The sequence below is a fragment of the Dermacentor variabilis genome, chromosome 11 (assembly GCF_050947875.1).
Source record: "Dermacentor variabilis isolate Ectoservices chromosome 11, ASM5094787v1, whole genome shotgun sequence".
In the NCBI taxonomy this organism is placed as follows: Eukaryota; Metazoa; Arthropoda; class Arachnida; order Ixodida; family Ixodidae; genus Dermacentor; species Dermacentor variabilis.
The window spans coordinates 82,253,223-82,275,261 of record NC_134578.1 but is presented as its reverse complement, the minus strand read 5'-3'; the positions used below and the strand labels follow the sequence as shown (position 1 = coordinate 82,275,261).

The 22,039-nt window shown below is 49.3% G+C and overlaps 1 protein-coding gene across 1 annotated transcript; it reads left to right on the top strand.

Moving 5' to 3' along the window:
- The first annotated feature begins 8,409 nt into the window (after positions 1-8,409).
- Positions 8,410-21,846, top strand: LOC142563352 (high-affinity choline transporter 1-like). The gene is made up of 6 exons (XM_075673915.1): positions 8,410-8,706; positions 17,133-17,240; positions 17,910-18,065; positions 19,539-19,687; positions 20,816-21,055; positions 21,838-21,846. The coding sequence occupies exons 1-6, from the start codon at positions 8,463-8,465 to the stop codon at positions 21,844-21,846; spliced, it is 906 nt and encodes a 301-aa protein (XP_075530030.1). The 5' UTR covers positions 8,410-8,462.
- The last annotated feature ends 193 nt before the right edge of the window (positions 21,847-22,039 follow it).

Genomic DNA, 22,039 nt, shown 5'->3' with positions numbered 1-22,039 from the left:
CTTCTTGATTGTCCCCAAGCAAGAAAATGAGCTCGGCGGGAGATCGGGCCAGTTGAAAAGACGAAGGCCCGATATCAGCCATCTGGATCGGGCTGGGCTCGGTTTTTGCAAGTGGCCATCCCGTCTCGCATCGGACCGACGTCGTGATAGCCGCTTAAATAATCATAGCCGCGTTCGGCCCACACAGCTAGGGGCCGACGAATTCCCCATGACGGCAACAGCGTGGCTTGTCCGCCACCGGCGTTATTTTTGCCGCGGGCATTCATATTCAGGCATTTTCTCTTGTTTTTTTTTTTCGAGTTACGTATACCGGGTGCTTTGTCACCCTGTCGGCACCCTGTCGCAGATACCAGCATATTCCCCATCCACCAGTTAAAGGGACTGACAACTGTCCAGGATGTGTTGTGAGACGTCGATGGAAATGAAATGAAGATTATTTAGTGACAAAAATTCAGCCCGCTGTTCGCGATTTAAGCAGGGATCATAATTTTAGATTGGCAACGAAAGTCTCAAAGAGAAAGAGTGGCGAGGCCTGGCGGTAAAATCTTGGTACTTCGGATGTAGTCTATGAGATCACTGTACCTAAGCCAGCTATTATTAAGCACAGCAGAATTAGTTATTCAAATTGCAGTTGCTATGTTATTATAGACACTTGTGCTTTATTCTATGCTTCGGAAATCAAAAGTGCACGCATGGCTACGGCAACACGTTGAACTACGTATCACGTGTGAAAGCTTCGTTTCGTTTTCGATCCAATTGGTTTTGTTTTCACTGCTTAAATACCAATGCAGTTGGACAGGAAACCACAAATACGTGTATAGTTATTACCGCATAAATACTTTAACACCTCGAAAAACAGGAATCGCAGGAACACCGACTTGGTCAACAAAGTAATACTTTCTCACAGTTACGGCCGCATTTGCCATCTAGCACTTGTCATCTAGCTGACCCTAGTGACGCGACTGTAGGCCATTTTAGAGGCACAATTAAACCGTACAGTGCTTAGAATAAATTCGTGATTACATATGACATAGGCACGACAGAAGCGTCAGGAAAACAAAATAGGCATTTTGTTTCGAAATCCATCTCTTGATTAACAAGATCGGCCTATACGTTACGAAAACCACACTTTCGAGAACAAATACGATATGATATGGTTTCGTACGTGCACTAGCTGGTGTCACAACCCGCCGTGGTTGCTCAGTGGCTATGGTGTTGGGCTGCTGAGCACGAGGTCGCGGGATCGAATCCCGGCCACGGCGGCCGCATTCCGCTGGGGGCGAAATGCGAAAACACCCGTGTGCTTAGATTTAGGTGCACGTTAAAGAACCCCAGGTGGTCGAAATTTCCGGAGTCCTCCGCTACGGCGTGCCTCATAATCAGAAAGTGGTTTTGGCACGTAAGACCCCATAATTAAATTAGCTGGTGTCACGACACCAATTCTGATACACACGCAGTTTCCGGTATGAGCAAAGTTTACGCTGTCTCTAGTATCCAGGACGCGGGGACCCGCCGCCAAACCAGGGCCGATTTACGCTGGAGCCGCCCATCGCCGCAAGCCGCACCGCACGCGTGCGGTCGCACGAAAGATTGCACGTATCCAGCACTTGTGCACGAATTACCATTTACACTGTGTGCACAGTGTATACCTTACACATTGTAAACCGAAATTTGTGCACAAATGTTTGATACGTGCAATACTACATGTGGATAAAATGCACTCTCTGTAAGAAGTACCTCTAGCAAGTGTACTCGAGTGCATTATATGATCAATTTGCGGTTCCAACCGAAAGAGGTCTATGCTACATAAGGTTTATATTGGTGGGAATAAGGAGCTGGTTGTTTTATGTGTATAGGTGAAACTTTATAAATTAGAGTTTGTGTTAATCAGAGCTTCGGCAATGAACTACGCGGTCAAGCGCTTCAAAGAGTTTGTGATTGAGTTCTGTTGATTCACGTTGTGTTCATATTTGTGTAACTGTATAAGATGTTTCTTTTTTTTTTTGCTACACAATTGTTGTTATCCGTACCGCCCCCCTTCAGGCAATACCGGTGGAGCCTGTAAGGTATATTTACGTATAAAGAGTTGTACGATTTGTCGAATATTTAGCACGCGCAGCCCCGACGCAACTACAAGTCCCACGAAGATCAAGCTCAGCAAGAATGGGCGGACCACTAGGGCAAACCAGTGTGAAGATAAACGCGCGTGCATCAAATCTTTCAGAAAAGAAAATGCTTCAGCATGTGCTCGAAAGTGTCACGCTATGGCTTTATCAGCTGCGTTTCCCAATGTCAAGAGAGGCCTGCGTCAGACAAAGTTTATATTTAATGGAAATGGGAGAGAGTCTGAAGTGCAATGTGTCCTCAAATATTAAAATTTCTGGCTTAATTATGAGCGTTATAAAAATTTATGAAACCCTCGTTTTTTTTCTCTCTGTATATCCGTGCGTTACATACAAACCTCACCCGCTGTCCTCGGTCATCTACACGAGGCATCTCGTTTATGTTTTGTGAAATTAAGGGCCACGAAATTTTTCATCTGCAACAAAGTTCGAGGTGTGTGTGGTTTAATGTCTGCCTTTGCAATAAATTACGTATGCCACCGTATGCTAATTACCGAAGTACAAGAACGCCCGCAACGTTTGCTCGTGAGTGTACACGGGCAGAACACAATGGCGGGAAGATTGCATTGCAACGGGCGCGGATTTCAACGTTTCCCAGCTCACCCAGCTGTCGCCGTTTCTTCAAGGATGTCTCTGACACGCCAGCTTCTCGTGGACGGGTGTCACGAGCGCGTGCTGTTAGGTTTGACGTCTGGCACCACGTGCAGAATGGAATTTCATCCGACCATCTTCGTCAAAATGAGGCGTGACTTCTCCTGCGATGGTTGGCGTCCCGCACCACGTGCAGAAAGAACTTTCTCTCACCCGACCTTCTTCCACCAGGCATCGCCGAAATGAAGCGTGACTTCCTAATTCGCCATGACCATTTCGAGTGTCTGCCGGTCTGGCGGACACCCCGCAGTGTACAGGCCTGTTTTGTGCGTGTGTGTGTTTGTGTGTGCGTGCGTGCGAGTTTAGAGAGACCCTTTCCTCGAACAAACTACTGGAGAACTTCCACAAACCCGCAACGCGCAGAAAAGACGGACAGGCGTCTACAATTCCAGGAGGCGGCACGACCCCCTCCTTGCAGCAGGCTCGGTATAGCCAGAGGAGGAGGGGCCCTCTTTCTGTGCCGGTCACGTGATGTCGACGGAAGCAAGATCTCGCCCACTATTGTAGAGAGCCTATTTAAGGAGCTCCGAAATGTACTTTTGATCACTTCATGCTCTTCTCATTTTTCTTTCATCAACCTTTGAATAAACCGTGCAAGTTTCGCACTAGAAATCGTCTCGCCCTTGCTTGGTCGCCATGGTCTACCGGATGCCTGCAGCCCGCCGACGACGCCAGGCTACCCAATAAGTAACGTCGGTCGAGCTTCGATAGGCAGGCGCCGCTACTTCTCGGCAGCAGTACGATACGCTACCCTGGAGTACACAACAGTGCAGCTGGGACCCTGGAATGAACTCGGGCTGCGAGTCCTAACCGCACTGCTGTCATCTCAGCACAAATGCCCCGAGCAGCTCTGGCTGCCAGACATCGCCCAGCTGTCGCACTGCCCGCGTACTCTTCAGTGCCCTGGCATCCAGCAAGTGGGTGAAACACCTCGCAGTCGATGTCAAGCGAAAGCCCGATGCCGGAGTCGCAGTTTGCGAAGCGTTAAAAATGAATAGGTCCGTCGGCTTCCTCTGCATCGTCATCGGAAACGAGCTTTCGACCCGCAGTATCCTTCGTGCCTTGACTGTGAATGCAGCCGTGACAAAGCTCGAGATAACCCTTCGGGTACTCGGGGTCGAAGAAACGATGGCGGCGTGTTGCAACATGCTGGAGCACAATTGCTCCCTCACGAATATCGCGGTCTGTTTGTACGTCCGCCGCCCTTCGCGATTCGTCGAAGCCATCGCGCAGGGACTGTCGCGCAACAATATTGACAAGTGTGCTTATCTTTATCGGGCGACCACGTTTCACCGCTTGACAACTGTAATCGCACAGCGACGGACGCGCCTGCATGTATTCGACGTTTCTGGAAAGTTATCGATGCTTCTACCCGGCTGTCTGTTGTCGCCGAACCTTGTGTTATCTGATTTCATCGCGTAACGCGAATGGTGTAGAACTTTGTGGAAGGCACGCGGGTCCAAACGATTAGTCTGGAACATTCGACGACTGCTCTATAAAAGCCGACGCGCTTGACCCGCTGATCAATTTCCGACGATCGCCGACTCTGTTCGCCGCTTTCGTTGTGCGATAAGTGTAGCCTGTTTTGTGGGCACAGGTTCGCCCAATAAAATCTAGTTTTGCTTTTCACAGTATTGCTACTGTGTTCTTAACGTCACCACCACGTGACAATATATTGGTGAAACTCGAGAGCTGGGCGAGTGGCTACGCCCACGTACCGTTCGCCATCCTCGAGTCCGTGCGAAGGAACAAGTCCGCCTTGAACCTTGAACCACGCCGTGGAGTTTGTCCTGCGGACCTGTGAGGACAGGCACAGCGCAGAGTGCTTCGATCGGTTCTCGGCAAGATCCTGCTTCCTCGCTCACCTGACCGAACTTGCCGGAGTGTCGGATGTCGAAGCACAGCTTGAAGTCGTTTCAGCTAAGCAGCGCCTGCAGGAAAAATACCTTGTGCTCACGGGCGTTGTTCGGCACTCCCTCGTCTGCCGGCCTGCACACGTCACGCAGATTGACGCGCTGAACGAGGACTGTTGGCGAGCTATTGGTCGTTACCTCCGGATCACTGATGTTTGCATCGTGTAGTGTGGACGTTTTCTTTCTTAAGAACCGGACGGAAGAATCCTCTCTCTCGGAATTACGCCACATAGCTGGAAACGGCTTGTGGACACCATGTGGAGCTTGTCTTCACGTTCTTTTGTTTCAGTTTATTTGGAGCCGTTTTTTGAGGCCTTTGTTGTCGGGACTGTGTGGCGCTGTGATCGCGGGGATGCCAGAACAAACAAAACGACAAAAATAGGGCGCGTTCAGGTTGTGTCTTCTATATCCGTACTACTTTTATGTACCCTGTCATCGGCCTGTGCCCCCTCATTTTGTGTGCCCTCTATTGGCATGTTTTACAATAAGGAATAATAGCTTGCGGTACATAGCGAAGGATTCATCCTTGCAGCGGAGGGGAAAAATACCGTTTGGATTTTGTTTGTTTCTGAGATTCTTCATTGTTGCAACGCCGTATGTTGTTGATTGAAGTGTTCTGCTGTTTTTGTTCCATTTCTTAACTTGTCGTTTAGCTTGTATGATGTTCGAGCTACACAAACATATTGTCACTCCATGTTCATTGCTTATTTATTTCTGGTAAAAGTGAAGTGGTTCACGATGGCGTACGGTTTTATGTCAAGAAGCTGTGGTTTGAGGTGGCTCAATGCTAGAACCATGTGATCACATGCTGGGAAACTCCGTGCCACAATGCGCTGTATGTTCTTCGCGCCATATAAGAAATGATAGACTGTAAACAACAGATGAATGAGCGTATTTTCTGCTGTCAACTTTTGTCGCTTAAAACAATATTGAAGAGTAATTGGATCAACCTTGCCGGGACATGCAATCACATGAACGATCTTGACCCTGCATCTGTTGTTATCGACTTTGACCGGTTCTTGATTCGTTACCAATGAGAGATGTTCGTTTTTCAGAAGCTTCAAACAAGAAAAACAGAATTCCGTTGCTCAGATGTGCCATAATGTATTATTCTTTTTTTTATCCTTGGTGAACTTGTTGGTGCGATGGTTCCTGGCTCCTGAAGACCGATGTTCTGTACGTCTGTGGAAGTGGGTGTGCACAAAAGCGAGGAATACCATCACAGCTTTGATGTTTGCCGACAGCGACAGGCCGTGTTGACTATGGTAAAGCAGACGGCCATTCCTCCATGCAGACGGCTAAGCGGACAGCGGCCATGTTAGGTCTCGTTCAAGTTCACACAAAGACGTCAAAGTAGACAGATTCGCGAAGACAGCATAGAACTAAAAAACGATGCAGGCTACTTCCGGCTGTGTACCAATACTCGCCGCAAAGTAGATGGCTGAGCGGAGAGCGGCCACGTTAAGTATCGTTCTAATTCTTACGAAGATGTCAAAGTAGATAGCTTCGCGAAGACATCGAAGTAAAAAAAAAAAATGATGCAGGCTACTTTTCTGTCTGAACAGGATGGCGGCTGAACAATAGAACGCAGACACATTTTCCTAAATGCCCTTAATGTAAGTCGTATCGTGTTTTTCAGGGGTTGGCAGGCGCAAAGACTTAAAATACCGAAATAATCTGGGCTTTTCTCAACTTCTTTTCGTTGCCGCGAGGTGGCGTCACGTCGCAGAAGCGCCTTCAATACGTCTTCCACGAAGCTCGAAACGCGTTCTACTACTTGGCTTCGAAGCTATCTCGGCTGTCTCGATGGCTGTCTACGTAGACTGTCTCCGATGTGGCGAGATTTGGAACACAGCCTATACGTGAATTGAAAATGGCAGAGCGATAAAGTTGCTTCGTGCTGTAGTGTTTACATCTGAAGAAGAAAAAGGCTCTGGCCTTCAAGGACGTAATTTTCTCATGAAAAGAAGGCACATGCATAATTCCTTGGTATCCTATAGAACGAAGGGGCCACAGAACACGTTGATTGCAAATGACCGACAGTGGGCGAAAAAAAAAAAAAGCCTCGCGGAACCCATCTCACGATGCCTGTCGACGGTAACGCGTTTAGCATTGAATCAACATACCGACACAACGTATTGTCACTGTCGAAACGTAAAGTCGCGTATGAGTCGCGTAAATAAATAAGAACGTAGTTACCTTGGCTGGCTGTAGTGGCTAGACATGGATGCTTTGGCATAGGTGAAAAAAAAAATTAATATTTTTTATGTGTCATGACGGCACAAATGAACCACCACAACGCTTCGTCTCATCGGACCTCGCTGCATGTTTCGTCAACTTGTATAATAGTTTGTTGATTTGGGTTGTTTCGTTGTATGTTCAGATGTAAGACTTCGGAATAGTCAATGCACCTTTGGCGTCAAATGTTTATAACATTAAACACACAAAATTCCGAAATTGAAAATCTAAAGCACAACTTTGGAAATGTCAACGCACCTTTGACATCAAAAGTTTATGAGATTTATACCCATAAAATTTCGGAATTGATATCCATGCACTCTGTAGATTCCGCGGCCTCCGCGAGATGCCGCGGCGAACCCCTTTGCCATCAAAACGCCCTTGAAACTTTGTGCTCGTATGGGGCTAATTGGCGTCATGTGACTCCCGGTACATGGGCGTTGCCGCGAAATCGAGCCCGAGTTCGCAATGTTCGCGGTGAAATGTATTTTAGAGTATGAAAAAGACATTCTAGACAAAATCCAGAATGATTTCGAATCCGGCGCTGGGGGTTGCTTTGGTCGGCAGTGCATGGACAGCGCGAAAAAAATTTCGGGGGGGGGGTGGCTGAAGCCCCATAAGCGCCCCCCCCCCTGGCTACGCCCCTGTCATTATATATATAGTTACCTGTGATTTTCTAGCTTTTCTAGGGAATTTCTAAGGTGGATAACGTCGGCCAATGACATGGGAGTAAGACGTGAGCAGTCGAAGAACCCCTCGTGCAATCAATCCCCGTTTAATCATGGTGTGACTCGTGTACAAGTAGGAAGGAAGGTAGGATATCAACTTTATTCAGGTCCTGCAGGCCACGAGAGCTTTGGGCTCTCATGGAGTGGGCGTCTCCCACGACGGAACCGGGAGGTTGAGTTTCCTGGCGGCGTCGTGGACCTGCCGGACGGCCCAGAGTTGGGGAGCGAGTTCTTCGCTCCGGATTGCTTCTTCAAACTTGCGCTTGTCCGGTTCGTAGTTTATGTGAGTTTATGTGTACAAGTAGGCATGTGTACAAGTGTGTACACATGCCTGCACATGGTGCCTACACATGTCTACACATAACACATGGTGTTATGTGTACAAGTCACCAGGTGACGTCAGAGGCCCTTGGTCACTGCCGCTCTTGGGCGTCCCAGCCGGTGGATGCGTGGACATCGCAAATATAGAAGAAGAAGATGATGAAGAATAAGAAGATGAACAAGAAGAATATGATGAAGAATAAGAGGAATAATAATAATAAGATGATGATGCAGAATAAGAGGAAGAAGAAGCAGAAGAAGAAGAAGAAGAAGGAGAAGAGGAAATGAAACAAAAAAAAAACGAAAATTACGCGAACGTGTGCTCGCGCGTGCGGATAAAAGATAGCGGGAAGACTCTAGGCCCACCCCCCTGAGTGGGTATGTGCCCAATAACGTTAAGGTCATCATCGTCATCGTCAAGAAGAAGAAGCGAGAGATGTCGGTCGCCATGTCGTCCTGAAGGCGCCGCAGCGGCACAAGCAACAGCCATGCCCGTGAACATCCCGGGCCTTGTGGTGGTGATCGCCTTCTACGTGGTGGTGATGACCGTGGGCGTGTGGGCGGGCCGCAAGATGCACGAACCGCCCAGCGGATCGCGGCGCGCTAGCCGCGGCTCGGTCATCCACCTCAGCAGCCGGGCCGATTGCACGAGCGACAGGAACCTGCACCTGCTCAAGCTGTTCGTGGCCAATCGGGACATGCCGCTGTTCGTGGGCGTCACCTCCATGACCGGTAGGAGGCGTCCTGCGCTGCGGTGGCCAGGATATATACACACACACACACACACACACACACATATATATATATATATATATATATATATATATATATATATTAAGCACTATTAACGTACTTTGTCGTGTTCATTTGTACATAGCCATCATCATCTTCCCTGTTCTCCTACTTCTTCGCGCATATGAGCTGGGGTGTTGCCTTTTTTGGGGAATAAATAGCGCTGGACAATTCGGTCGGTCTCGGTATCGCAAAGTGGTGGAGGTACGTCAAGAACCCGACGTCCTCTCGCGTTCCCGTCCTTCCTGGAGTTACGTTCCGGTCGCCGCCTGCGACCCCTACAACGACGGGCACTTACAACCCCGGCCCTTCCGGCGCCTCTGACCATACCACACATGACGACACCTCCTGCGGCGCCCTCTTGGACTGTGATGAGCCCGCATCGCGATCCCCCTGTCTTTGCGGGACTCCGCGGTGATGACGTAGACGATTTGGATCGACCACTACGACCGCGTCAGTTCTTGCAATAAGTGGAACGACACCCAGAAATTGAGGCACGTCGCATTCTACTTGACCGGTGTTGCAAAGACGTGCTATTTCAACCACGAATCCGACATCGCGGATTGGTCCACGTTTACCTCCGAGCTGCGGCAAATCTGCTCTTCCTCGTCTGGCCGTGCAGAAGTCGCCAAACAGAAGCTGGGCACGCGCCTCCAACATCCACAGGAGTCTTACACCGCATACATAGAGGATGTCTTGGCTGTGTGCCGCCATGCGAATCGGAATGACGGAAGCCGAACGCGTTCGCCACGTATTAAAAGGCATTGGGTCTGTCGCGTTCAATGCCTTAATCGTGCAAAATCCGGCTTCTGTGCAAGACATCACTTCCACGTGTCAACGCCTAGACGAGCTGCAGTCTATTCGTCTTCAACATGACAGCAGTGATCCTCAGATTCCCCATTCTCCAGATCTACGTGCTCTTATCCGCACCATCATGCGCGAAGAGCTTCAAATACAAGATCTAAGGCGTCCACCGGCTGCCTGCGCCCCAACCCGCACCTTCGACTTGCGCGAGGCCGTAAAGCAAGAGCTGACAGCGATGACTACACCCACGACGCATTTTACTCCGGTAGCGCGCCCCACACCTACCTACGTGGCTTCGCTACCCACCCCTACCGTGACCTCTGTACCTACTGACGTTTCCTATGACCATTTGGCTTCGATGGGAACCAGAGCGCTTGCTGCGCCATCCTACCCTCAGTGGCGTTCGCCTCGTCCTGTTTGCTTTTACTGTGGTATACGCGGCCATATATCTCGCTTCTGCCGCCGTCGCCAGCAGGATGAAATGCGAGTCTATGCTGAGCAGGAGAGAGACCGCACTCGGCGTCCAGACGCCTACTATCCCGGATCGTACTCGTTCCCGCAACAGCGTTCTCCGTCTCCCCCAGCTGCTCCCAATCTGCCTCATAGTTCCCCGTTCGGCCAGACGTCGTTCTCCATCGCCTTACCGGCGCTCTACATCACCTCTTCGCCCCACTTCCCATCTTGTTGACCGGCACTCGGAAAACTAACTGTTGCAGTTTTTGGCGTGGAAACTGCTTCCTAATATCGGTCTTCCAAAATTCCTCCTGTTCGCCCGGCCAACATGCTTTCTGTGACTGTCGAAGGTGTTCCCGCGTCAGCTCTCATCGATACCGGTGCCGCCGTTTCTGTTCTTCGTAGTGATCTGTGTTCCCGGCTCCGAAAAGTAAAAACGCCTTATTTTGGACCTATTTTGCGTGGTGCTAATAATGCATTCTTTCACCCCGACGGACAGTGTACTGCTCGTGTTCTCATCGACGGCATACGCTGAGTTTCTCACTGAGTTTCTCATCCTTCCGGCGTGTATTCATGAATTTATACTGGGTTGGGACTTCCTACATTCTGCTTCAGCCGTCATTTCATGTAGAGAGGAAGTTGTCGATATTACGGATACAGCGCTTGCACCTGCTACGGACTCTTCACTTTCATGCGTGAACTTGGCCATCGCTGCAGACTACGTCCTGCGTCCTGGTCACGAAGACGTTGTAGCCGTAACATCCAGTCAGATCGCCGACGGAGACGCCCTAGTCGCCCCTTCTTCCCGCTGTGCTTCTCGCGGAATTCTCATTGCCACCTGTCTCGTCCGGTTTTCACGTGGCCGCGCCGTTCTGTCTGCTTGCAACACGACGCCAGAACCAGTTATGCTGCCCAAAGGGATGACGGTGGCAACCCCCGCCGACACTCAACCTGTCTCTATAGTCACGCTTTGCCCTTCTTCACCGCCAGCACCAACCTCCGGTTTGGATGATTCTTTCCCTCCTCCAGCCGTTCTTGGTTCTGACCTAACAGCCGCGCAGTCCGAATCCTTACTGTTGGTCTTGGCAAAGCACAAAGCCTGTTTCGATAGCTGTTCCCCTGTGTTGAGCCAAACTTCTGCGGCTACACACCGCATCGAAACCGATTGTTCCGCTATAATACGACGACGCCCCTATCGTGTATCGCCGTCCGAACGAAAGGTCATTGAACAACAGGTTGCTGACATGCTTGCGCGGAAGATAATACGACCTTCATCTAGTCCATGGGCTTCTCCCGTGGTTCTGGTGAACAAAAAAGTTGGCTCCGTTCTTTTTTGCGTCGATTATCGAGCGCTCATTAAGATCACACGCAAGCTCGTATATCCAATACGTAGAATTGACGACGCTTTGGACACACTACAAGGGGCGGAGTATTTCTCCAGCCTTTATCTTCGATCAGGATATTGGCAAATTCCGATGAACGAGACCGACAAAGAAAGGACCGCATTCGCTACACCAGACGGACTTTATGAATTTAACGTGATGCCTTTTGGCTTTGTAACGCTCCTGCCACATTTGAGCGCATGATAGACAACGTACTTCGTGGTCTAAAATGGAAGACCTGCCTCTGTTATCTGGAGGATATTGTCATCTTTTCGTCTGACTTCAGCCAACATCTTCATCGATTAGACGAAGTTATCAAGTGCCTTGCAAATGCTGGTCTTCAGATCAATAAAAAAATGCAAATTTGCAAGCAAGACCATAAAGGTATTGGGCCACGTCGTCTCAAAAGATGGCATCCAGCCAGACCCCGAAAAGATTAGTGCTGCTCTCCAGTTTCCTCGCCTCCAGCAACAGAAAGATCTACGTAGTTTCCTCGGCTTGGCGTCATATTTTCGTCGATTTATACGCAACTTCGCTGCAATAGCAGCTCCTCTACACAAGCTACTGGTTACTGGTGCCTCTTTCACATGGACTAATCACTGCGAGTCGGTTTTTCAAGCTCTTAAGCGACATCTTACTTCCGGACCAGTGCTTTGCCACTTCGATAATCGAGCCGCCACCATACTGCATACTGACGCAAGCGCACAAGGTATTGGCGCAGTACTTCTGCAATGTAATGCAGCATCTAAAGAGCAAGTCATAGCATATGCCAGCCGAACACTTTCTCTAGCTGAGCGGAACTACACCATTACAGAGCAAGAGTGCCTCGCTATCGTTCAGAAATTTCGCCCATACCAATTCATCATCGTCACCGACCATCATGCCCTGTGTTGGCTGTCATCAACGAAAAACATGTCAGGACGCTTAGGACGCTGGATACACCGCTTGCAGGAATATGACTTTACAGTAACGTACAAGTCTGGAAAAAGTCATCATGATGTGGACGCATTGTCTCGCTGTACACTCTCGCTCTGTCTCGATAAAGCGCCGTCGTCTTCCCCACCATGTCGTTCCGATGCTACGCCTGCCTCACACCAGCTCTCGATAACGCCCCTGGACCAACTTATGCTTTCATCACGCTCTGATTTTGTCTTGCTCCAGCGGGCGGACTCCTACTGTCGAGCTCTCAAGAGCGGCCTTAGTGGGTTCGCCGAACCACCCAACAGCCGCTTTCGACGCCAACTTCGACAATTCCGCCTTCAAGGTGGCGTGCTACACCGCTAAGTTTACCACCCAACAGGTCACCGGTGGGTCCCAGTTCTACCTCGCTGCCTTCGCTTGCGAGTATTAGAGGCACTTCACGACGACGTATCGGCTGGCCACTTAGGCTTCCACAAGACTTACGACCGCATCAAGGCCCGCTGCTTCTGGCCTGGCCTATCCACAATAGTGGCCAAATACATTGCCTCTTGTGCGTCATGTCAGCACCGCAAACGCTCGACATCCCCTCCTGCCGGTTTACTACAACCAGTCCCTTGCCTGAATTTGTTGGTATTGATTTATATGGTCCGTTGCCGTTGACACCTTCCGGTCACCGTTGGATTGTCACTTCGGTCGACCATTTAACAAGATATGCCGAGACTGCCCCTCTGGGATTTGGTACCGCTTCTGAGGTCGCCGACTTTTTCTTGCGCTCCATCGTCTTACGCCACGGGGCTCCTCGCGTTCTTCTCAGTGACCGTGGCAAGGCGTTCATTTCTCAAGTTCTCGAGGAAGTTCTTGGGGCCGCTAATACCGTCCACAAATCTACTTCCACCTATCATCCGCAAACCAATGGCCTTATACTGAGCGCTTCCACCGTACGCTGTCTGACATGATTTCCATGTACATCTGTCCTGACCACACTGACTGGGATAAAATTCTGACTTTTGTGACATTCGCATATAATACTGCTATTCAACGGCCTACCGGCTACAGCCATTTCTTCCTTGTGTATGGACGATCTCCTTCCACCATATTCGACAGAGAATTCTTTTTAGCACCTTCTTCGCCTAACGCGTCGCTTTTGCTGCCCGAGTTGCACATTGCCGTCAAATCGCCCGGCAAAGCACAGAAGCTACCCAAGCTGAGCGCAAACGTCACTGCGACAACAAACGCCGTGACGAATGTTTTCACCCTGGAGACCAAGTCCTGCTTTGGACTCCGATCCGCACTTCAGGCCTCTGTGAGAAGTTCCTTCAACGCCACAATGGACCATACACCGTTGTGCAGCAAACATCTGCCGTGAACTATCTCGACCGCCCAGTACACTCCGTCACTGACCGGCGCCGCCGGAATGCCGAAATTGTTCACGTCTCGCGGATGAAGGCCTTCGCTCCCCGTTTAGACAATCTCTAATCTGCGGCCACGCTGGCCGCTTCCATGACAGGGGGAAGTTAGTGCAAGCATTATTAACGTACTTCGTCGTTTTCATTTGTACATAGCCATCATCATCTTCCTTGTTCTTCTACTTCGCGCATGAGTTGGGGCGTATACGCATCGCTATAAAGAAATCAGCGTCGATAACAAAGTAAATTCGAAACAAAAGAATTCCCCGACAATTGCGATACTTCCTAATGCGAAATTTGAGCGCAGCTCTATCTGTTTTCATTTCGTTATATGTTGGCTGATGCGGGTAATCTGCCTCGTGCGGCACGTCGAAAACGGCGCGAAGGGTGTCGCGTTGGCTCGCCAACCGGCAGATCGCGAGAGGCAGCGCGTGGGTGCAATTCACAGCAGCAGCCGCCGCAGACAGATCTCCGCTCACGCAGCGCTTTGTTTCCATACACTCTAAGAATAAACGGAGGAAATGGGGCATTAAGGTTGCTCCTTTAGGGGAGGTACTGATCTGCCACAAGCATTCCTCCCTTTAGGGGGTAAGCGCGAGGGGATTAACTATTATTCGTCATGCGGTTACTCCTTCGAGGACTAACAGTTGCCCTTTTCCGATGCAAATGTGTAATTAATGAAATTAGGGATTTGTACCCTGATAAAAAAATTACTGAGCTGAAAAAAGCTGCCCGAAAACAGGATTCGAACTCACGCCCTGACGCTCCCAAGTCAAGTACTCTAAACACTTCACCACTGCAGGCCGGTTGACTGGGCAGGATACTCACACAACGTTAAGCTTCGGAACGCCGGCGGGGCAATGTAAAAGCGACTCGGTATTTTGTGTATGCTATGCGGGGAGAGTATAACGTTAAGATAGTATAACGTTAAGTGTAATATCGACCATAAGCGACGGCAAAAAAAAAAAAAAATCTGCCCGATTATTCTGTGGGTGATTTAAACTGAGGCACTATACGTGATGTATATGTGTAACGAGCTCAAACGAGTCACCCTAGACGACAGAGAAGGCCAATTTCTCTGTTGCTTAGCGTGTCCCGTTTGAGCTACACGTCGCCTCAGTTAAGTTGGTAATCTCCTTGGAACGGAAGGAATGGTACTATTGACCAAGAAAATCTAGCAGTCTGTCAATGACTTGCGCGTTTAATGTGTATCGCTCACTTATGGCGTGTGCACGAAGGGCACGGCTCTTAATATTCCAGATCTTAAATTTCACTTAATTTTCTCGCGAAGAGCCGAAGTGCCGCTTTACATGCAGTTCAATAGACAGTGCGCGAACTCGGAACTATTCACGACTTTTAGACAATACCGTTTTCGCCGCACCACTGCACGACACCGACGAAAACAGCGGGGTGTATGGGGAGGAACTGTAGCCGTTCGTCCTGCTGTTGCTTTTTCCGACCAGGCACTAAACACTTACCCTCCGAAATTTGCACACGGCACGCACGTTCATGCAGTTAGTCCCTTGATGGACGAAAGCGATCTTTTTAGGACTAACGGCCCGGTTATACTCTCGCTTTCCCCGGGATTTTTCTTAAAATGTACAGACGACGCGCGCTCCTCCAGCGCCATCTCGTAGCTATCGTCGCCGCAGAGCCAGTCTTGCCCGGCACTACGCTTTTCGTCTCACGCTTTCGCCTCATGGTACCATTGCAACCTCCTCCTCCGCTTTCCTTCTCCCGCTCTTTTTGCTATCGCCGTCTTTCATCCTTCGCTCTTTCTCGTGCGCTCTTTCATCCTTCGCTGGGCTCGTTCGCTCGGTGACGAGGGACGCCGACGCTCGCCGTAGGAACAGGGGCCTAAATGCTGCGCTCCAAAATGTTGGTAGTGGTGAGTTTCGAACCTACGAGCCCACGTTCAGAAGCCGATTGCTGAAAGATTTGATGATGGTGGAACAAAAGCCATCTCTAGGACCACTTGTAGAGACGACGTAGAGACCAGGAAAATTGAGATTTCGCGAATAATTTAATGCCAAACACGCCATATTCTCTATGCGTTTCGGTGATCGCGGGATTCGCCTTCCGTTGGGGCGTTATTTCACCGACCGAAACGCCACGGACCTCTGCCCTAGGGCTCATGCACTTCACGTCGCGCAACACACACAGATAAGCACTCAATAGGTTGATAGGGATGATAAGGAGGGATGAGGGGTTATATGGGTCTCATCACGGTTGGTAACGGTTCGACGTGGATGGATAAGGTGGTAAAGAGCGAGAAGGGCCCATAATGGTCGGAGCGATTCTTGTAACGTTAATAAGCACCTATATTCACCGGATCAAGTCGGATAAGGTTAATATGGACAGATGAGTTGATAAGGATCGAATAATGTCTGATAAGGTTGATAAGGACAGATAAGGATTGATAAGGATCGGATCAAATACGATAAAGTTGATACTGAGCGATAAGTGTTGGTAATGCTCGGATCGAATCATATAAGGTTGATAAAAACCGATAAGTGCTGATGAAGGTCGGGTCTAGCCTGACAAGGTTGATAACGACCGATAAGGGTTGATAAGGGTTTATACTGGTCGGATCAAATTTCATAACATTGATAATGACACCGGGCTGCGTGGACATGAGTAAGTGGCACAATGCTTACGTATACTCCGACAACTCCCAGAGGAGTTTATGCGTGAATTTCCTGAACTGCACACAATGTTCGGGATAGGACCACATTTTTAGACTGCAGATGCCCACGGGAATGCCCAGTGGCGTAGCCAGGGGGGTGGAAAACCCGGCACATGCGTCCCCCCCCGGAAATGTTACCATGCGGCCTTTCGAACACCTTCCCCACTTTTGCACCTACCTCCAAAAGTGGCCCCTCCCCTGCTAAAGAAAAAAAAGATTCTGGCAGCACCAATAATAGCCAACCCACATTTATTTACTGTACTAACTTCGAGGTCGGGCCACATATTTAGACATATATATCTTGGGGATCAGCCCGTGAGAAAGCCTTAAAACCCAGATACCCGATACAAAAAAAAAAAGGGGGGGGGGAGGGCAACTCGGTAAGGAAAACATTTTGTTCAAAACTCTCCAGACCATCTTATCGCTCGACGCGGCAGCTGTAAACAGGAGTGCCATATACGGCAAACTCAGTGCAAGCTCGAAGCTTCTAAGCACCATTTGCGAGCCACCGCTATGGCTTCCACGCATTTCAAATGTGATGTGCTGAGTCTTAAGCTGGGGGTCCCCCAGGAGGCCTACGGCGCGGTCGATCGCTGTGATATCACTACGGAATCGGGAAACGACATCGCACATAAGCTTAGGTTTTTTTTCTTTCAAGTCCGCGCTGATCAGCGGCCTGGCCGTTCTCGCCACACACTCACACTCTTCCTGCAGCTACCCGGGCGGGAGCCGGCTACCTGCTGGGCAGCGCGGCGGCCGTGTTCAGCTACGGGCTAGTCCACGTGCAGGCACCCATCGGATACGCCGTCAGCCTGCTGTGCGGTGAGCCCGCTGCTGGTTTCGCGCAGTTTATACGAGACTGTCGGCGTACTTTCTGCACACCGCCTTGCCTTCTCGTGCTCATTCTTGCGCGTTCGGCCGTTAGAGGGGCTGGAAGAGGAATGTTTCCCCTAGGGAGAAAAGGAGCTACGCGGACTTCATGCGGATGTCCCTGGGAAAGAGCTTCCGCCTGCAATAGACACGAAAGGGTGATCATGATGATGATGGTAGTTGTTATAGTCATGCAAGCATTACGACAACAGTGATGTTAGTCATTGCGAAGAACGAAACGATCCGCAGGGCTTTTGGGACGAATTAGCCTTTGTCTGGAGTACGCTACAGATTGTACGTGGTTTGTATACATTATCCTGAAGTGGCAGGGGGGGGGGGAGGAAGACGACGTAGCAGGGCGTTTGAGACAGGCTATCCTCTATCTTGACTATTGACTCAGCAGCGACTTGCAGTTTGGAAATATATTCCAAACTATTTACAAAGTAGTTTAGTCTAATAAACATGATGACGGATTAAAATAAAAAGTTCTACTTAAAGTGTAGGTCAATAGTCGAGGGGACAACCGGTCTTGTCCCAACGTCCTGCGCCTTGCTCTTCCTCACAAGGACCCTCATCGTCGTCCTAAAATGCTGGCAGCGTGACGGCTCAAAATTATCGCAGGCGGGCGGTTCTTCGCGCAGAAGATGCGCAACACCAAGTCCCTGACCATGATCGACCCCCTGCAGCAGCATTACGGTCGCTGCATGGGACTGATGCTCTCGCTGACGGCCGCCTGCGCCGACATCTTCTGGACGGCTGCGACGTTTACGACGCTCGGTGAGACGCGAACGTCGTCTCTCTCTCTCTCTTTCGTCCCCGCATCCCCTTCCCCCAGTGCAGGGTAGCAAACCGGACGCGTGCATCTGGTTAACCTCCCTGCATTTTCCTGTCTTCTCTCTCTCTCTCTCAGTGAGACGTCGGCCGCGTATGTCCTACTGTCAGCGCGAGGAGACCCCGTGAACTGTACGGACGAGCGAAATGCGAAAGAATATTAACGAAACAAACAAATAAATAAATATTAACGAAATGTTCTGGAGGACAGCAGGTCAAACGAGGATAATGGATATGCAGATTGAAGCTGAGTGCACGCAATTTGTATTGGAATTCGTCTGAAGTTTCTTGAGGTGCGTAAATGTATAGACACATGCCACGTGTCTCTGCGGAGACTAAGCAAATAAAAACGGAGAGATCTCCTGCGGCAGATTGTACAGTCCTGGTCCTTGAGCTGGGCTACATAGAAGAGGCGGGCATTACATGCACGAGAAATCGAAATGCATAATCTACTAAATTCACTAAGTTTTAACTAATTACCCTACGCCGCATGTTGCAGTTTACAAATTGTAGCTCGTGGGAATGCTTATCCACTTGAAAAGAATCCCGCGGATGATGTCGTTTGCGAGATGTGAACCATCAAACTTGCTGTAAAAATGCACTGTCGCTCCACTTACTTCTTTAACAAAACGCCATTTTATGCATTGAAGCACAAAAATAACTGGACCGCGAGCGTATTTTTTCGCGAAGTTCGGGAACGAATATCTCGAAAGTGGTGTGATGCTGAGAATTCGTTCCAATTGGATCTACCTTGTGAACTCCCGGGCTAGAATTAGCGAACTGCAATATGTCGTGTAATGTAATTAGCTAAACTTTTAACTACTGATTTTTTGAGTTAGTCGATTAAGCATTTCGATTTCTTGTCGAAATAATGCCCGTCTGTTTGAGCAATCGGGCTCAACGATTATACCTGTGTTATCCGCCACCGATAACTTTTAAAACTTACTTCGGGTTTTCGCAGAAATACCCTGTAAGGCACACTTGTGGTTGTTTACAAAATAGGAGGTCCTAAGGTTAAAAGACAATGACGGGACCTCATAACGCAGCGTAAGTTAATTTCATTAAATACATCAGACGGCGGTTCGAGTCCACATGTACAAGTTATCCTAAGGATGCTATAAGAAAAACTGGACAGGGCCAACACTAGGCAAGGAGAAAAAAAAAGAAAAAGAAAAAAGCTAAGAAAGACAGGTACGTGAATAAAATTGCGACAGAACACATTGCAAGAGCAGCAAAGCTGATTCTTCTTGTACAGATATAACAGCAATGCCTATCACTGTTACACGCAGCTCTGGCATATATTAGTCATTATGTAGTCGTCATCTGGTCGTACGAGTACTTTGCGATCTATGTAGCTCGGCGTACGTGGGAACCGCGCCAGTTCTCACCCTTTCCCTCACGTGCATGCTTCCCTTACAGGCCAGATAGGGAACACCCTGCTGGGGTTGGATGCCACAGCGTTCATTCTCACGACGGCGCTCACCATTCTCACGTACACTGGCATGGGCGCGCTTTACTCTGTCGCGTACACGGACGTCCTGCAGCTGGCCGTCACCTTCCTGGGAATGGTACGCGCCGAATCAGTTCAATCGCTGTAGAGAAACGTTCCGTTTGCATTCCAATAGCTCCGTACGATTCTCACGGAAATATTTGTGCGGAATTTATGCGGAATCCGTATAAAATCCGTAAGAATTATGCGGAAACACGCGGAATTGCTGGTATGGCATTCGGAACGTTGAAATATAGATGTTTGGTTGTTTTCACTAAGGCCATCGCGCAAGTACATTGTCAGAACCGCAATGAAGCTTACTATCACAGCAGGAGCGGTGCAATCAAAGACATTGTAGCACTTCTGTGTCACGTGGCTGTAACCACAGATAAGGGCGTACAGTGAGCTTGGCGTGGGGGAGACGGAAGCGATAAAACGCAAACACGGCCGTGTGGGTCCTTCAGTCGCACCATTATCGCATAATCTGCGTATGTCAGTCAATCATGTTGCATATTGTCAACGTGCCTTGTAGGTAGCGAGCGCTCGTACTCTATGTACAGCAACAGAGACACACATAAGAGAAACACAGTAACACTTTAGAAAAAAAGAGAGCAAAAGAAAATATGTTGAGAGTATCCGCAACACTCTCACTCCGCTGCACTTTAACTGGAACTAATAAAGGAAATACATATCGCCCCTCGTCTATCATAAACACGGGCACCCATAATTCTAGAGAAAGCAATATCACCGAGTAAATTCATTTTTCGAATGACACTTTAGGTAAGAAACGCGTTTAAGCAAGATCAATGTCCCCTATATGACGGACATATTACGTTAGGATAGTAAGTCGAAAAAATGGAGCTGGACAGGTCACGTAATGCGTATGGCAGATTACCAGTGGACTATTAGAGTTACAGTATGGGTGCTAAGAGAAAGGAAGCGCAGTGGAGGACTGCAGAGAATTAGGGGGGAGGGGGGATGAAATGAGGTAATATGCAGACACAACTCGGAATCAGCTAGCACAAGTAAGGGGTAATGGGAGAGTCCTTCGTTCTGTAGCGGACATAAGCATAGGCTGATGATGATAATGATATTAGTTAGATGACAATGATGATTACGACGCGACGGAGAGCTGTGCGCACGCCCCGCCCCTTTAGCTTTCCCCTAGCTGCCACAGAAAGGTGTCGAGCTACTCTCATCTGCGCAGTGGACGTGCGTGGCTTACTGCGCCACGAGCAAAGCGGCCGGCCTCGTGGGTCCACCCTTGAACCAGTGGCAGGGACCGGCACGGGGCACGGGATTTCTGCAGGCGATCGACCAATTCCTCATGGCCGTGTGCGGTGGCATACCGTGGCAGGTGCGGGACCCCTTCTCGGCCCGCCCCGACGACAATCGGCACTCCACGGCCATTAGCTGGATACGAAAGGATGTACACCCGCGAGCAAAAGTATGCGGGCCACGGGGTCGTCGAAAAAAAAACAGAATTTTTGTCGCAATTAACGCGCATAAACGGAAACTGACGAGTGCACTAGAAAATTCGGAATGGCAAGTTTGGACTGCAGTATTTGATTTCAAGTTGCATTCGCGGACAGAGGAGAAAACGAGCTTTATCGCTCAATCCCCTGGTCCGTACACTTTTGCTCGCGGGTGTACGCTCTTGTGTGTGACGAATCGAACGACATCAGTCGTTGGTGAAAGAAAAATTATGGCTATTGGACGTCAGGCGGTCACGTGAGACACGACCGTGCTATGCCGCGAAGGTTTCTTCGGATGACGCCGCGTTCGTTCAATTTACGCAGCTCGTGATTCGTCGATCAAAAGAGGCGGGGCATTATGCCGAGCTGCGAGGTGCTCTTATTCGCACAGGCACAGGCCTTCTTGCCTTTTCAGTGAAAGCCTGACTTACGTAGGATGCATCGTAAGGGAGAGGGAAATGGGGAAGGGGCACTTAAGGAGTAGCCCTATACCAGCTTAAACTTGGCAAAGTGCCCCAAAAATTTTATTTCGAATAATTTTGCTTAAAATGGGGGTCGCTTTTTCTGCGGGGAAAATTGAACGCGAAACTTCTTTTTGTTTGCGTGCCGTAATTGGAGCGCCGACACTTCGATCTCTGGATATCCAAAGCGCAATATCTTACATGCGGGCCATTTCGGCGCAAGTTGCACAAGCTTGCTACGCTATCCCCAGAACGCAATGCAAACCTTCTTTGACGTATGCCTCTACTTATAGCTGGGCTAGTTGTTTCGTTCTTGTTTGTCGAAGTTTAGGACGCAAAGAAAAAAAAAAGGACGCTAATTTATGCGACAGTAAACGTTTCCCTCTTGTAGTTCACGTCCCGGATGTCACTTAGGCGGCAGGCTTAAAGCTCACTTAAAGGCCTTCTTTAGCATGTAAGTAATTATTGGTCTTGATAGACCCTGAAAATCCACGA

Excerpts from the sequence above, each read along its gene's own strand:
- LOC142563352 (XM_075673915.1), top strand. The coding sequence starts at position 8,463 with ATGCCCGTGAACATCCCGGGCCTTGTGGTGGTGATCGCCTTCTACGTG. Across the intron at positions 8,707-17,132 it reads GGGCGTCACCTCCATGACCG|CTACCCGGGCGGGAGCCGGC; the intron begins GTAGGAGGCGTC and ends CTCTTCCTGCAG. Across the intron at positions 17,241-17,909 it reads CGCCGTCAGCCTGCTGTGCG|GCGGGCGGTTCTTCGCGCAG; the intron begins GTGAGCCCGCTG and ends AAATTATCGCAG.